The sequence below is a fragment of the Montipora foliosa genome, chromosome 13, assembly GCF_036669935.1.
Source record: "Montipora foliosa isolate CH-2021 chromosome 13, ASM3666993v2, whole genome shotgun sequence".
Lineage (NCBI taxonomy): Eukaryota > Metazoa > Cnidaria > Anthozoa > Scleractinia > Acroporidae > Montipora > Montipora foliosa.
This window is the reverse complement of record NC_090881.1, coordinates 11,521,337-11,538,836: the sequence shown is the minus strand read 5'-3', so window position 1 is coordinate 11,538,836 and position 17,500 is coordinate 11,521,337. Positions and strand designations below refer to the sequence as shown.

The 17,500-nt window shown below is 40.9% G+C and overlaps 2 protein-coding genes across 7 annotated transcripts in view; both read left to right on the top strand.

Annotated features, from left to right (window-relative positions):
• LOC137984020 (uncharacterized) overlaps positions 1-14,507 on the top strand; it is a 57,735-nt gene extending 43,228 nt beyond the window's left edge. For 5 of the 6 annotated variants that reach the window (XM_068831232.1, XM_068831236.1, XM_068831231.1 and 2 more), the window contains 5 exons: positions 1,286-1,960; positions 2,951-3,145; positions 12,660-12,701; positions 13,559-13,621; positions 14,344-14,507. In XM_068831232.1, the coding sequence (XP_068687333.1) occupies positions 1,286-1,960; positions 2,951-3,145; positions 12,660-12,701; positions 13,559-13,621; positions 14,344-14,507 (1,139 nt within the window). The remainder of the gene's footprint in view (positions 1-1,285; positions 1,961-2,950; positions 3,146-12,659; positions 12,702-13,558; positions 13,622-14,343) is intronic. The other variant, XM_068831235.1, reaches the window with a different exon arrangement.
• A 20-nt stretch (positions 14,508-14,527) lies between these two features.
• LOC137984018 (NLR family CARD domain-containing protein 3-like) lies at positions 14,528-17,401 on the top strand. Its single transcript, XM_068831229.1, has one exon. It carries the CDS (start codon positions 14,528-14,530, stop codon positions 16,904-16,906), a length of 2,379 nt encoding a protein of 792 aa, XP_068687330.1. The 3' UTR covers positions 16,907-17,401.
• Positions 17,402-17,500: the final 99 nt, after the last annotated feature.

Here is a 17,500-nt window from a genome sequence, read left to right as displayed (position 1 = left end):
TAAACTGTGCAACATCAGTGGTTATTCATTACGTTATTTAGGACTAACAAATTTCATGCCCTGCAGAATGCTAGATTAAAAAAAAAAAACCGTGGCCGCAATTTGCCATACAAATTGACCTTGCATTTCCTTTTGTATCTGTTTCGACTGGTACACCACCATGTCCGCCATGATCAAACCGTCTACTCACAACGCCCCTTCAGTACTGATTTGTAATCTACCCTCTTCAACACCAATTGCCTTAAGCAAAACTTGAAGCTGCTCCGTTTGTAAACGGCCATTCCTCTACCTGGGCCCTGGACACGTCAAATTCTGCATAAAACTATACTGAATAGCGGGGACAGCTGTTGTGTCAACTATTCCTAATTTTTGCTGCCGCTGTGAGTGAGCCTGAAGCGAAGGAACGGGGCAGCTTTCTAATTGGATCAAAAACACATTTTTCTTTGAAATGCAGGGGAATGTGGTCCAAAGCGTAAGGAATTGTGGTCATGCGTGAATGCAGAAATTATGATGCGCTGTAAGATCTTGTTATACAGAGGATGCTACCAGGGGTTTCTTTTCTTTTGCGTTCGCTGGGATGATGCAAGGCAAAAAGAAAAGAGACCTCTGCTAGCAGGGAATTAAAACAGAAGCTTGCAACCTGCTCTTTTCTTAGTCTTCTGGTTAATTTTCTTCTTTTATTCATTTATGTAAACTTCATCGCAGCTTCGTGAAATACAAATTGGAAAAGCTGTCATTCTGAACTAAACTGATAAATGGTCAAGATTCCGTTAAATATGAGTATTCCGATTGAAAAATAGGCACATGGCCTCTACGAAAGGAACTCACATGTCGTATAGCTCGACAGGGATTATTTACTTTGTTTCGTTTCCTCAGAAACAATGCGTAGTTATTTTTACCACAACTTACCTTTTTAAATCAAATAGATCACACTTATGATTTGGAGTCTACTAAAGGGCAAAGGAAATAGTTTCAATCAGCCACCTGAATCATAGTATTTTTTGGGGCTTACTAAATTCATCTCAATGCGTACGTGCTCGCATCCTCAAACTATTGTTTCTTTCTTTTCTTGAGAGGGCTCCAGAAGGGGGTCCAGATGAAGGAGCAGTTTGGGGAACCGCGTTTTGTACTGTTCCTGCTCAAGACCTATTCAAATATTCCTTCAATTCCGTCGTTAAATTACTGCAAGCATAATTCAACATGTCCCTTCCCCTCAGCAGCATTTCTTCTATTTAGGTAAACTAGTCTAGATAATAAATAATTTTGCTTCGGTTTTAAATCTTAGGTGGAAAGAAAAGGAAACTTTGTTTGGCTGTCCCGGAAGACTGTTATAGCATGCCCCCTCAGCTCAGCGTCAAGCCACCAAAACTGAACGATCTTCCAAAACTCATCAAACCCTGGAGATGTGCTGATCTGCCGATTGATGTTTTGCTGCTGACTGTGGAGGATTGTGAGTTCTTGAGTTGTTTCTCATTTCTGGAGCGACCTTTCAAATGTTACAACATAGAAGTTGGCCCGATCTATTTTGGATACACTGGTAATGCTGGTGACCAAAAGCAGCTTAAAGTTGCATTAATGAAATGTTCCAAAGGTGCCGCAGTCCCAGGGGGATCATTAACAGCAATAAAGAATGCTGTAAGGACCTTGAGGCCTAAGGCTGTGTTTTCAGTGGGAACTTGCAGCGGGTTCAGCTCAGATAGAGTCAAACTAGGAGATGTAGTTGTGTCTTCCAAGTTAACAACACCAGCTGGCTTCAAAACTCCTGTGAGTCGACATCTTGGCAATCTTGTTAGGGATGCACATTGTGGGTGGATCGCTCCTTTGGAAAATCGAGATGAATTGGAAGTCAAAGTACACTGTGATGGTGATATTTTGAGCCAAACACAGGCAGTGAAGTGTGGATGGCATGATCTTCATTTTCAATATCCAGAAGCAATTGCTGTTGAGACAGAAGGGGAAGGTAATAGTTTTAACAATGAATGGAAATAAACCCTTGACTAATTTGTCTTAGACAAATCCAAGAAAAACCCTAGAGTTTTTAAATTCTGTTACCTCATGTTTTTGTCGATGAAACTCTAAGCTTTCCAAGCAAATACTAAGCTAAGAGATGTGTTTGCTGAACTTCTTTGTTCCATTTAAGGAAGATGCATAAAAGACTGGTAACCAAGATTATTATATTACATTAATAAGACGGTTTCCATTGAAATGCGTTATCTCCAAGGTTGAAGGTGCATTTTACTGTGTACGGGTAATCAAGACATAATACTGTGTTGATAGAATGGAAGAAATTGTCACTTTGAGGAACATTTGAATCTAAAAAACTTGGTTATTGTAACATATGAGGAGAATAGAATAAGGGCACCCAACGAGAATATAGTTCAAAACCACTTAAACATAGCATTGTTAAACGTATTTTAGTATTTAAACGGTAGATGTAGGAATATTTTTATCCCCTAATTTTTTTTTATCTGTTCGGATCTCCTAGCTGAAAGACTAGTGATCCGAAAATTCTAGGGATCAAAATTAACCTTTTTGAAAATTTCAGCCAGAAAAAAGGCTCCCGAAAATTCTAGGTGACCTTTTTAGGGTAAAAATCCGTTTAAAGTGGGCAATTATACCATTTTTCAGATGTTCGAAAATTCTAGGACAGGCAGGCAAGCAAGAAATTTTACAACAAATGTTCCGAAAATTCTAGATCTCAAATCGTCTTCCGAACAGATATTTTCCGAAAATTGACGTTGGGTGCCCCTGAATAGAATGGCTGTGAGGTGGAAGTTAATTGTCACAACTATCTTTTAAAAAAATCAAAGTCAGAAAGAATAATAAGTTGGTCTGCTGATCTTGAAGCTGTTGTTTCAATGATTGACTGGGAGATATCAAGCAACAGAGTGTTGCTTGAAGACCTTGCCCATGAAGGACTGATATTAACTCCCTTCGTACTTAACTTCAGGTGTTTTTGCTGCAGCCTATGATGAAAAGGTTGAGTGGGTGGTAGTAAAAGGTGTGGCAAGTTTTGTGAATCATAATCAAACCCAGCTGTCACGAAGTGAGTGGATGTCTTTTTCAAGCGCCATGGCAGCCTCTGTTGTGGCAAATATGCTCAATGATCCTGTTGTTTTCCAAGAATGGCCGGACTGTAACCAAGGTAACTAACAATAACAATAATAATAATGATTGATGATAATGATAATAACAATAATAATAATAAAGGGTCCAGTCAAAATGCCGTACAAAGCTTTAGGTAAGTCTGTAATAGTTATGTGTTTCTGTATGTGTTTTTGCATGTGCTTTCGTTTTAGCTTTCTCTCCTGTTATGTTGATCAACTTTGTTTCGATGCTAACGAGGTAATAAGAATCAAGCCTGGCCACAAATATCAACCACACTGTGAGCATAATTCTAAAAAAACTGTTTTCATTATTTCTTGGACACCCCGTCTATCCTGTTATTAGAAATCAAATGTATAAACTGCTATCACTTAATGTTAGAGGGCTAAACAGCTCGAGAAAGCGAAGACAAGTTTTTCGTTGGTTGCACCAACAACAATCGGATATAATTTTCTTTCAAGAAACTTATTCCTCGCCGGAATCCATCAAAAGATGGGAAACAGAATGGGGAGGCAAAATCGTGTCCAGTCATGGCTCCTCTCATAGTAGAGGAGTCATGATTTTATTCAAACCACGTCTTGACGTTGACTTCCAAAAAATTAATGCGGATAATTCTGGCAGATGTATTTTAGCCGAGACTATTATTGATGGTACGAAAGTGGTTTTAGTAAACATTTACGCACCGAATGATACAACCCAACAAGTTGTTTTCCTCAGGGACGTTTCAAAAGAATTTCTAATGCCTTACGCCAATGACAACTTGGTGCTGGGAGGTGATTTTAACTGTACAATTAGCACTTCAGACAAAAAAGGCGGTAGACCAATAGACAGCAAAAAAGCCTCTCTCGACGAGCTTCAGTCGTTAATCAAAACACATAATTTACTTGATTCCTGGCGTTTCAAGAATCCAGATCAACCAGGCTTTACATGGGCTAACCTGTCAATGAAGATACAGTGTAGACTTGACTACTTCTTTATTTCAAAGCAGCAAAAAGATCACGTAAAGGATTGCAAAATACTCCCAACCATTTATTCAGATCACTCCGCCGTCGCTCTCTCCATGTCTTTCAACGAAAGTGAACTCCCTCGAGGGCCATGCAGGGTTTTGGAAGTTTAACAACTCCTTGCTGTCAGATACTAATTACGTGGAACTGCTAACATTTAAAATTCCAATGTTTGCAAAAAAGCATGAACAAGTCAACGACAAAGGGTTGTACTGGGAAATGATTAAAATGGAAATTCGCACTTTTACAATAGCTTTTTCAAAGAAGAAAGCTAAACGAAAACGTGACGAAGAATCAATTCTTTTGTCAGAAATGATGAGATTGCAAATCAAACTCCAGGCGTCATACAGCGATTCTCTTAAGACTGAACTGGAGAGAATAAAATTCAAGCTTTCCAAAATTGTGGGTATTAAAACACGAGGAACAATCATGCGTAGTAGAGCGCGTTGGTACGAGCATGGTGAGAGGAATAGTAAATACTTTTATAACTTAGAAAAAAGGAACCAGAAAAAGAAACATATAACGTCCTTAGTTAATAATGAAGGTGACAAAATCACAAACCCGAAGGACATCCTGGAGGAAGAAGAACGCTTTTTCGAAGAGATTTACACATCAAGAAATATGGACCCCAACTGCTCAACTTTCAATGAGTTCTTTGAAATAGAAAATGCATTATCAGAAGAAATCGCGAAAACGTGCGAAGGTGTCATGTCGGTTCAGGAGTGTGAGCTTGCATTAAAATCTATGGAAAACAATAAAACTCCCGGCACGGACGGGCTAACGCCTGAATTCTATCGCTATTTTTGGAACCTGCTCGGTTCGTTTATGGTAAGTAGCTTTAATTACGCCTTTCGAAACGGAACTCTTTCTATCTCTCAACGTCAAGGGATTATTTCCTTAATTCCGAAGAAGAAGAAGAATACTGAATATTTAAAAAACTGGCGGCCTGTATCTTTACTGAATGTAGACTATAAAATAGCGACGAAGACCATTGCTCTGCGCTTAGAGAAGATCTTGCCGAACTTAATTCATCCCTGTCAATCTGGATATGTTAAAGGAAGGTTCATTGGAGAAAGTATTAGGTTAATAGCAGATACAATGCATTTCACTAAAGCGAAGAATATTCCAGGGGTAGCCGTGTTTTTGGATTTTGAGAAAGCGTTTGACTCGATTGAGTGGAATTTTATTCATAGATGCCTTGAAACGTTTAATTTCGGTTTTGACCTCCGACAATGGATAAAAGTGTTTTATACAGATATCTCTAGTTGTGTTCTGAATAACGGATACGCTTCAAAACATTTTCATCTAGAACGCGGGGTGCGTCAAGGTTGCCCACTTTCTGGCACATTATTCGTTATTGCTATTGAGTTACTCGCACAACGTATTAGACGCTCAAAAGAAATAAAAGGTATTCCAATAGATGAACATAATGAGGTTAAACTTTCGCAATATGCAGACGACACAACTGTACTTCTTTCTGATGTCCAGTCACTGTCAAGGTTATTTGATTTATTATCGCTTTTTGAAAGATGCTCTGGTCTAAAACTAAACCAAACAAAATCTGAAATGTTATGGCTTGGCTCTATGCGTAACAGAAAAGACACCATACATGATCTCCAATTGAGCGCCGAGCCAGTTTACGCGCTTGGCGCGCATTTCACATATGATCTAGAAGTGTCTGAAAAGAAAAATTTTTTTTTGACAAATTAGGATCTTTAAAGAAAACATTGAATATGTGGTCCCAAAGAGACCTCTCCATCGCTGGCAGGATAAATATAATTAAAACATTAGCACTTTCAAAACTTGTGTATATCTGCAGTGTCATGAATACCCCTAAAGAATTCAGTAAAGAAGTAGACAAGATTACGTTCGACTTTATTTGGGATCACAAGCCCGCCAAAATAAAAAAGACTACCCTTATCAAGCAAAAAAGAGCTGGTGGCCTTGACATGAAGGATTTTTCTCTCTTCGACAAAGCGCTTAAGTTAAATTGGGTGAAACGGTTATGCTCTAACTCAAATGCCCCATGGCAGTACATACCTAAATTGCTGCTAGCCGATGTTGGCGGTACAGAACTGTTTAAATGTAATTATGATTATAATCTCCTTGACCTAAACAACCATCTTCCTGCTTTCTACAAACAAATCATTTTCTACTGGCAGGACATCGCAACGGCCACACCTAAAAATAAAAATGAGGTTCTCTCGCAGCCAATCTGGAATAACCGATTTTTAACTGTGAATAAGAAAATGGTATTCTTTCCTCATTGGTATCAGGCAGGAATAAAACAAATCTCGGATCTTTTTGACTCCTGTGAGGGCCATTTCCTCCCATTTAATTATTTTTGCAGTAAATTCAATGTAAAATGTAGCTTTTTACAATATTATAGTATTCTCTCTTCTATTCCCCAAAATTGGAAGAAACTATTGCAAGAATGTTCCAAAGACTCGGTCACGCCGCCCACCTCAATCTGTTCACTGTCATGTAAGGCAATATACAGTACCCTACTTTACCTTGAAGATCTACCTCCACCAACTTCTGAGAAAAAACTTTTAGCATCTGGCGTCGAGAAAAGTGACTTGTCTAAAATCTACCTCCTACCATTCAAAGCCACGAGAGAAATTAAATTGACGATGTTCCAATACAAAATCATTCACCGAATTTTACCAACGAATAGCTTGTTATATAAAATGAAAAAAGTTGCCTCGCCCTTCTGTCCCTTTTGTCCTTCTGAATGTCAGACCCTGTGGCATTTGTTTGTAAACTGCAAGCACGCAAATTCCTTTTGGGATGGATTCCGGGAGTGGTACTCAACCTCTAGTAATACGAAACTGCTTATGTCAGAACTGGAGATTATGTTCGGAATTATTCGCTGTCACAACTACTGTTTGGCCCTCAACCATCTTATTATTTTAGGTAAAATATTTCTTGTATGTTAATGCTTTAAATACCATAAAGTACAATTTCGATGATTTTGCCTCACTTGTGCGCGAAAAAATTAATATAGAAAAATATATTGCAGCCAGTTGTAATAAGGAGAAAGAATTTAGGAACAAATGGAAATTTTTTCTGTCCTTATAGAATTACATTGTGTCCTTCTACTTCTCAGCTTCTGTATTTTGATTTTCTTGCTATCTATTTATTTAACAACCTATTAAATCCTAGAAAGCCAATACCCTACATAGTGAAAGTAACAAACAAAATTCTTATTAGAGACTCGAACAATTAAAATGTAAACAATTACGTTGTAAACAGATCAACTATAATTCCATTTGAATAGTGTTATGGTATTGTAATATGTATCGTATGTAGTGCAAGTTAATGTAGTGCAAGTATTGTGTAAGAAGTAAGTACAAGTGTAAATCATGTAACATGTATCGTAAGTAGTACAATAAAAAACAAAAAAACAAAAACAAAAACAAAAAAACAAAAAAAAAAGAAAACAAAAAAAAAATAAAAATAAAAATAAAAATAATAAAGGGTCTAGAGGAACTCACGACCTTCTGTTTATTGACAAAATGATCCTGCAGAGTGCTAGAAATGCTTATGACATGCTGCCACACTCCTGGATTAAGGAGTGTCTAGATTGGTTTGGGGTCGCATCAAACGTGAAGAACCTGCTCTTCAAGAGCATGGAGCAGTGGAGGACTGAGCTGAACTCCATGTCAACACCTATCGGGGAAGGCAAGATCAAGAGAGGTATCTTCCAAGGAGATGCGTTATCTCCTTTGCTATTTGAGATCTCACTCATTCCGTTAAGCCCCTAAGAAAGACCAAGTATGGATTCGATCCAATGGAAAAAAGGTGAACCATTTACTGTATATGGATGACCTTAAACTCTATGCGAAGTCTGAGATAGGCTTGGAATCTCTAGTGAATACTGTCCGGAGTTTCAAGGCAGTTGTGGGAATGGATTTTGGCGTCACACAGTGCGCCAAGCTCGTTGTTAGGAGAGGGAAGGTGTCAGAGGCTGAAGGTATGAAGTTGCCAGACAGAAGGGAGATCAGAAACCTGGAAGAGGGAACTAGCTAAAAATACCTTGGCAGTTTAGAGGCAGATGAGTTTCAGCGGGATAAAATGAAAAAGGAACCTGACCAAGGAATATCTCAGGAGAGTCCGAAAATTGTTACAGTCTAAACTTGATGGGGGACATCTCATTTCTGGGATCAACACATGGGCAGTCTCTGTGATGAGGTATTTAGCGAGTTTTATCAGCTGGACCCGAGAAGAGCTAAGGGTACTAGATCAGGGAACAAGGAAATATCTCAACATGTATAATGCTCTCCACCCCAGAGATAGTGTAGCGAGACTGTACTTACCGAGAAAGATTGAGGGCAGAGGATTGATATAGCGAAGACTGCGTGGACCAGGCCTCAATCGGGCTCGTAAATCATATAGCAGAAAGCAATGAGAGATTACTCACAGCGGCCCGAAGATGTACCAGCACCCATCAAGAGGACCGTAAGGGGTTTAAGAAGAGGAAGCGGGAAGAACAGATGAAAGGAATAAGGCAAAAACAACTGCATGGCCAGTTTTTGCGGGAGATGGGATAGCGAGTGATAAGAGCTGGGAGTGGCTGGAGAAGGGCCATCTAAAAAGACACACCGAGGGGCAAATCATGGCGGCACAAAGCCAGTCTGTAAGGACTAATGCGATCAAAGCTAAGATTGAAAAGTCCCAGGAGGATTCGCGATGTAGACTCTGTAAAAGTCAAATGAAACGATTAGCCACCCGTTGAGTGAGTGCCCTAAGTTAGTACAATCCGAGTACAAACGCTGTCACGACAATGTAGCAAAGGATATTCATTGGGACATCTGTAAACAGCTTGGAATGGAATGTAGGGACAAAGGGAACAATCACAACCCAGAACCTGTAACGGAAAATGAGGATAGAAAGATCTTGTGGGGTCTCACCATTCAGACGGACAAGAGGTTACCACACAATAGGCCGGGCATAGTTGTCATAGCAAAAGCAAAGAAAAAATGTCACATTGTAGACGTAGCTTGCCCGGGAGACAGTAGAATTGTTTGGATGGAAGAGGAGAAGATTGGTAAGTACCGTGACCTTGCTATCGAGATTAAGGCTTTGTGGCGCTTGAAGAAAGTCCTCATAGTCCCATTTGTAATAGGGGCGCTAGGTAGCATTACAGACAGACTTGAGGGGTATTTGGCCAATATCCATGTAGGGCTGACACCAGTAACGATGCAGAAAACTGTTCTGCTTGGTTCCGCAAGAATTCTACAAAGGGTCCTGGAAAGCTAAGGCTGCTTGCCCAGGACATACCAGTGCAGCAACAAGATTACTGTTTTCAAACAAATAACAATAATAGAAGGTATGCTGTGACTTGGAGCCTTAGGGGAATGAATGTCCCTACCCTGCAATTTGCATAGTTCCAGGTCGCCCTTCGGCGAGGCGTACCACCCACCCAATAGCTCTCTCTCCTGGGTCACAGTGCTGGTGTGTGGCAGCTAGGCTTTTGAGCAGCAGGCTAAGGTCATTAATCTCGACAGAAAACGACCCTCACAACGTAATATGATTAGAGAGGAAACAGTGAACACAGAGTCCAGGTGCTTTACCCAGCACTGTTTCTGGATAACTGCAGCCAGAGCAGGGTCATAATCCAAATACTGCAAGGAGAGAATGGGGAAACTGGTTGAACACGATTGCCATTGAATGCTATCTCAGGGGCCTGACACAAGTTAAAAGAGGCTCTCGGCATGAATGCTTGCCTTGTGTGAACAGCTAGGCGAGTTTGAGGTAATGGATGCCTGTTTGAAGTGGAAATTGACGAAATTAAAAGCAAAATAACAGAACCTACTCCATCCCACGTGCAAGAGAACTCTGAACCAGAGCACCAGAGATGCGTCACATCCGTAACAAGTGAATCATTTAATCAGGATGCTGAAAAATCCCCAACTAAGGAGACTAACTGATGTTAACTAAGGAGAGCTGTATTGGTTAGTCCAAGATGCACAGCTGACAGATGAGGGGATGGATATGACAAGGAAGTTGGAAGAAGAGATAAGCGATGAGGAAAAAAGAAGAATTCGAGCATTAACAACCTCTACATTCATTCAAAAACTATGCCCCCATAAAACCATTGACTCCTACCGGGTGAGACGAAATTCCAAGCATTAGCTTTTGGGCAAGCTGTATATAGTCCTGTTTTGTCCCAAGCCTATTCAAACATAAAAGAGAAGGTGCTGACAATGAAGAAGCTTCGCTGCTGGCGATGGCGAAATCACTGAACCAGCAGCATGTCTAACGAAATTGATATATTGACCGAATTCGTTGAATTCTCATTGATTCCCGGCTTGGGATCTGAGCAAAAACATTTTGACCCCAATGACCCACTTGATGAGGACTTATCAAGTCCTGAATCTGAAATAGTAGATTCAGAAGGGAGTGACTTCCCATCGTCCATTTTTGATGTGAGTGAGACGAAATGTTCAAAAGTGCTAGATTTCTTTCGCTAAGCGAGTAAAAAAATCATTTACCTCAAAACCGATAGAGGGGGTCCAAAAGTCCATTGTGAAGACTACCCAGGTGCTTGATTTGATGCCTTCACAGGTACCATTATCCAAGCGAAGAAAGAGAAGGAACTCCTACACCCCAGAGTTCTTCTGAATCCTCTGTCCAACGTCATCTCTATCATCAGCAATGTTGGCTTCCAAGGGTTTCGAGTCTTGTGTGCATAGTCGACTTCAATTTCGGTGCTCCTCTTGGACGAGGATGTGTCCCAGAATCTGGACGACATCTCTGAAGCTAACAAAATAGCTATAAAGATCACAGGACACTGAACGGAGTGGCGAAAAGCACAAATGCACAAGTGTTGACTACACCCCAAAGGATAGTTTTTAATTCAAAAGATATCTGAGCTCAGCTGCTTGGGACAACCAGGATTGCTACAGGCCACGGTGCTGCTTGTCAAACGAGCAAATTCCAAAGCAAAACAAAGACAAGTGGTCGTCGTAAGTGCTACTGGCAGTAGTACTAATAGTACACTAGCTGGCAATTTAGCCTTCAAGGCTGATGAATGGTCCAAGATAACATCTGATCGCCGGATTTTACTGACCATAAAGGGTTATCTCGGATAACAGACAATCAGTTTGTTTTAATCCAATCTGAGGTCGGAATGTTAATAATTTGGCTCGAGGGATAAAGCAGTGTTGTATTTCAAGCATATCCTACTCTCTGCGGTGCACATACCAGGCTGGATAATAAACTGGACTTGACTTTGAGTTACTTCAACGACAGAAATGAGTTCCATCCTGCCGTTTTTGCGTTGCTTACTCACTTTTGTTAAGTTGACATAGGTTTAATGGGTATACCTGATTCCCAGAGTCCCAGTGCACACAAGGAGCGACAACATTCCATGTTCACCGAGGATCACGCCTTTGTGGCCTTCCCAGTCATGGTACCTGGCAATGTTAGCAATGCGACCTGCGTGATCCTGCTTCCCAGATGGCTGTACCAAGTAATCCTGCGTCACAAAATCGATTACTTCCACTACGAGATCAACTCCAGTTAGACTCCTGACTGTATCAGGGAACAGTTCAATCGTCAAGACGTTATCAGCCTATCCTGGTCTACAGGCACAGGGAAACAGGTACAACCCAGCCAGGCTGGATCGCCTGATATTTTCTAAGCCCCTGTGGAGGATCACATGTATTTTTCCTACTGGGTATACGTTGACGGCAAAACCTACAGTACACTTAACACTTCCCGGTCAGCATTGCCTGCCTCTATTGAATTAACAATGAAATGATATATGAAAGGGATCATATATGAACTGCGGATATGAAATCAAGTGAAGCTATGATCCTCTCAGTTATGAACGTAATTTTTGCAATTGCGTAAAGAAGCCTGAAAAATTCAGGACGTCAACGGTATTTGAACCAACTGAGCTATGAAGCCACTGACATTGGGAGCTGGTCATTTGTGGGTTCCAATGTCACGGGTTCAAACACCATTGAAGTCCTGAATTTTTCAGGCTTCTTTACGCAATTGCAAAAATTGCGTTCATAACTGAGAGGATCATAGCTTCACTTGATGTATTGAATTAGTCACTGGTCGCACTATTGGAACGCATCACTTGCTGTTAGGTTTTATGAAATGAGTCCTCATGGAAAGGCCTCATCGATCTCAATACTGCACGACTTGGGATGTTGGCGTTGGGTTCACAGTTTACCTGAAATCTCCTTTTTATTCATCACTTAAACTGAAGGAATTGACTCTAAAGGTAGTCACCTTATTGGCCCTGGCCACTGCCCAGAGGTACCAGTCACGTCACCTGCTTGGCTTAGCCAACATGGACATTTTGATGACAAGGTTGTGTTGTGTCCCCTTAGCCCATTGACTCCTTGGCGTGAGACTTAACTGATTTCACTCTGTCTAACTCATTTGAACTGCCATATGTGTAAAGGTTGAAGTCCATGACCTCTGGGTGGCAAAAAATCAAAATCAATCAATAAAATAAGTCTGTCTTTAAACTTTGTGCAGAAAGTATTTTCAAAGTTCGTATAATGGCTGTCTCTTTTATTCCTAAAGAAATGCCAAAACATTTGAAGGACAAGTTCAGTGAGATGGAAGGTAGGCGGCCACATATAAATGGCTCTTATTTTTTTAGTTAATGTGAGTGTATTTATTGGAGAACGAAAGATATGACTGTTACAAAAGTTAACCAATTGCAGATATTGTTGCTGTTTTATTGAAAAACAAATCCTTGACTTTCAAACCTAATTTAAGGAAGAGAACTCATCAGATTCTCTTTAATTTCCTAAACGAAAACCTCAGCGATTCAACAAGAACTACAGATCCATGTGCTCTATACCCAAGCGGGCATACGTCAGTTGAAAAAACAAAGCCATCCAATTGGCCTTTGTGTGTCAAGTGACAAAATGTCACTGTCTTCTTATCCAATTACTTGTACTTAATATAAGGTGGCAATTTCTTCTCAGTTGTTTGAAGACTCAGAGTTAACCACACAGCCTTTGCAGCGCAGAAGTCTTATGCTAAACTAACTTAGCCAAATGATCAAAAGGGTGTACATGTACGTGCCACTTCCTGCTCTTTTTCTGAAAGACTGCTTGTGGATTTTCCATTCATAAGAAAGAAATAGCTCGTCAGAATCATTAGCAGTCAACCTACTAACTACTAAGTAAGGTGGACATACGATTTTGCCCGTTGCTTTTTTTAAAAAGAAAGTCTATAAGATGAGAGAAAAAAATTTCCTTTTGTACGAACAAACTTCATTCGCTGGTGCTTCTCGAGTAACAATTCCAGCATACCAGCATGGCTAAATGAACCATAGGCAGTATAAGATTCAGTAGTTCGATGTCCAATGGCAAAGAAACCGAAAGCCATTTATTCCTGACAAAGGTTTGACAGTTTCAAAATACCAAAAAAAGTAACGCTCACTGGTTCATCCCTTATTTTACTGTTTGAAGAAATGCTGAAGCAGTTGAAGTCGCAGGGAGACAGTTCGAGTACTAAACTTGGAGAGACTGAAGGTACGTTCAAGAATTGCATAATTCATGAGATGGATTCACAGACATTGCTAGAAATCCCACAAGGGTATCTAAAATGTGCACACAGTCATAATTTTTAACTTCCAAGTATTCCGTGGTAAGGGGAAATGCATCATTATTTGTACTGAGTGGAAGCGAAAATGATCACTTGCAAAGCAGCAATGAAGACCTGAAAAAATTTCAGGTCTGAACGGGACTCGGACCTATGACCATGCGATTGCACTGCAATGCTCTACCATCTCAGACATCAGAGGTACATGTCTATAGTATGAACGCGGAACAGACTCACTTCCAGATGGTTAAGAGATCAGATGATAGAGCTGCGTAGGACAATTGCATAGTCATGGGTTCGAGTCCAGTTCAGGGCTGGAATTTATTTAGGCTTCCTTTGCAACTGCCGAACTTACTCTCTAAATTGCGATGGTCATTTGCACTTAGAGTCGTCACAACCCAAGTTCAATTTATATATGACTATCACATATTCCCCTAGTAATGGGTTATGGCAATGGTGATGGTCATTTGCACTTAGAGTCGTCACAACCCCAAGTGCAATTTATATATGACTATCACATACTCCACTGGCAATTGCATGTATAAGTGCAGTCGACCTTAACAAAACTAAGGCGTAAGTATCATTGTCAAGTATTCAACGCTGGGAGAACAACGGCGTTTTTATTTTCAAGTAATGAGTTTCTCTCTTTCAGATAATTTTGGGCGAGTCGCTGACTTTATCGACGTTATTCGGCAACTGTACAAAGATCGTGAAGGGTGGCTTTCACCATTCCCGTGGTGCGAAGAGTTTGGATTCCATATTGACAACATTTTTACCAGGCTTAAAATGGTCAGCAGGAAAAAAGAACGAGGGTAAAGACTGACCCCATTGTGAACATGTTGGAAATCTTCAAACCACACGAGGAATATTCACAACCGAAAAGAGTTTTGATTGAAGGACAGCCAGGCATTGGAAAGACAACCTATTGTAACAAGGTTGCTTACGACTGGGCGAAGAACTGTAAAGCTGAAGATTCGTTTCCTGATTTCCAAGTGTTGCTGTTGTTGAAATGTAGAGACATTACCTCTGACTTATGGGAGGCTATTGATGACCAGCTTTTACCAAGAGACATAAGGAAAGAAGAAAGAGAGAAGTTCTTTACCTTCGTTCGGGACCATCAGTCAAAGGTTTTGCTGGTACTTGATGGATTGGATGAGTTGCCAAGCGATTATTTACCCTTCTATAAAGAAATCATTGAAGGAAGAATGCTTCCAAACTGTTACTTAGTGGTTACAGCTCGCCAGGAAGTTGGGATAAAAGTACGCAAATGCTGTCACACCCTGCTAGAGGTCGAAGGATTTACTGAAGACGCTGCTAAAGGTTTTATCCAAAGATATTTCAAAACCGATGAGCATCTTGTGAAAAACCTCTTGGACAAGCTGGGCACAGACGCAGACCTTAGCGGACTAACTGCAAATCCATTAAATACAGCCCTTCTTTGCCTCCTTTGCGAAGACTTCCAAGGAGACTTGCCGAAAGGTAGAACTCTGCTTTACCACGAAATAGTGCATTGTGTGCTGACAAGGTATAGGAAAAAGAAAGAATTACCAAAAACAGACGAAGACCTAACACAATTATACCACGCTGAATTAAAGCATCTTGGTTCTATAGCGTTGAATGGCTTGCTCAATGATGAGATGTATTTCGACGACAGTGCATTCAGAAATGGTACCAGCAACTTAATACCTGAATTGGGATTTCTGTCGGCTCAGCCTGGACGCAGCAAACGAAGACCGAGCTGCTGCTATGGGTTTCTCCATAAGAGCTTTCAGGAGTTCTTTGCTGCATTTTATCTCAGTTGCCAGCTTGTCAATGAGGAAATTAGTCCTGATGACTTACTTGCTGACACAAGATATTTTAAGGAGTTTCAGCAGGTGCTCATGTTTACCTGTGGTATGTTGGCTCAACGGTCCGAGACAAAAGCCATGGCGCTTATGGCAAGTATAGCAAGTCAAATTAACCAATCAAATGAAGAGGAAAGTGATGACTACCTATGGACTGCGTTGAACTGTATCAAAGAAAGTGGAAAAGAACAGGGTACCTTTGGAAAAGAATTGGCGCATTGTCTTGGTTCGCTTCTTAAAATTCAGGGTATTTCGTGTCGACAGCAGATAGGTCACAGTGGCGCTGCTATACTGGCTCACGCTATGGCAACAAACCCAACGGTGACAGAGTTAGATTTGCGTTTTAATGGAATCGGTGACTCAGGTGCTGCTGCATTGGCTAAAGCAGTGGAAACTAATTCAACGCTGACAACCTTGGATTTGTCTGGCAATGAAATCGGTGAGTCAGGTGCTGCTGCACTGGCTAAAGCAGTGGAAATCAATTCAACGCTGACAGAGTTAAATTTGTTTTCCAATAAAATTGGGGACGCAGGTGCTGCTACTCTGGCTAAAGTAGTGGAAATCAATTCAACGCTGACAAAGTTACATTTGTCTGACAATAGAATCGGTTACTCAGGTGCTGCTGCACTGGCTAAAGCAGTGGAAATCAATTCAACGCTGACAACCTTGGATTTGTCTCGGAATGGAATCGGTGACTCATGTGCTGCTGCTCTGGCTAAAGCAGTGGAAATCAATTCAACGCTGACAACCTTGGTTTTGTCTGGGAATGGAATCGGTGAGTCAGGTGCTGCTGCACTGGTTAAAGCAGTGGAAATCAATTCAACACTTACAACCTTGGATTTGTCTCACAATGAAATCGGTGAGTCAGCTGCTGCTGCACTGCCTAAAGCAGTGGAAATCAATTCAACGCTGACAACCTTGGTTTTGTCTTACAATAGAATCGGTGACTCAGATGCTGCTGCACTAGCTAAAGCAGTGGAAATCAATTCAACGCTGACAGAATTAGATTTGTCTGAGAATGAAATCGGTGAGTCAGGTGCTGCTGCACTGGCTAAAGCAGTGGAAATCAATTCAACGCTGACAACCTTGGATTTGTCTTACAATAGAATCGGTGATTCAGGTGCTGCTGCACTGGCTAAAGTAGTGGAAATCAATTCAACGCTGACAACCTTGGATTTGTCTGGCAATGAAATCAGTGAGTCAGGTGCTGCTGCACTGGCTAAAGCAGTGGAAATCAATTCAACGCTGACAACCTTGGATTTGTCTTACAATAGAATCGGTGACTCAGGTGCTGCCGCACTGGCTAAAGCAGTGGAAATCAGCTCAACGCTGACAACCTTGGATTTGTCTGGGAATGGAATCGGTGACTGATGTGCTGCTGCTCTGGATCAAGCAATGGAAATCAATTAAACGTTGACAGAGTTGGATTTGTCTGAGGCAAAAGCCATGGCGCTTATGGCAAGTATAGCAAGTCAAATTAACCAATCAAATGAAGAGGAAGTGATGACTACCTATGGACTGCGTTGAATTGTATCAAAGAAAGTGGAAAAGAACAGGGTACCTGGCTAACGTAGTGGAAATCAATTCAACGCTGACAACCTTGGATTTGTCTGGCAATGAAATCAGTGAGTCAGGTGCTGCTGCACTGGCTAAAGCAGTGGAAATCAATTCAACGCTGACAACCTTGGATTTGTCTTACAATAGAATCGGTGACTCAGGTGCTGCCGCACTGGCTAAAGCAGTGGAAATCAGCTCAACGCTGACAACCTTGGATTTGTCTGGGAATGGAATCGGTGACTGATGTGCTGCTGCTCTGGATAAAGCAATGGAAATCATTAAACGTTGACAGAGTTGGATTTGTCTGAGGCAAAAAGCCATGGCGCTTATGGCAAGTATAGCAAGTCAAAATTAACCAATCTGAGAAATGAAATCGGGCAGTAAGGTGCTGCTGCACTGGCTGAAGAA

What these genes read in the sequence shown, in the direction of transcription:
- LOC137984018 (XM_068831229.1), top strand. Translation starts at nt 14,528, where the DNA reads ATGTTGGAAATCTTCAAACCACACGAGGAATATTCACAACCGAAAAGA.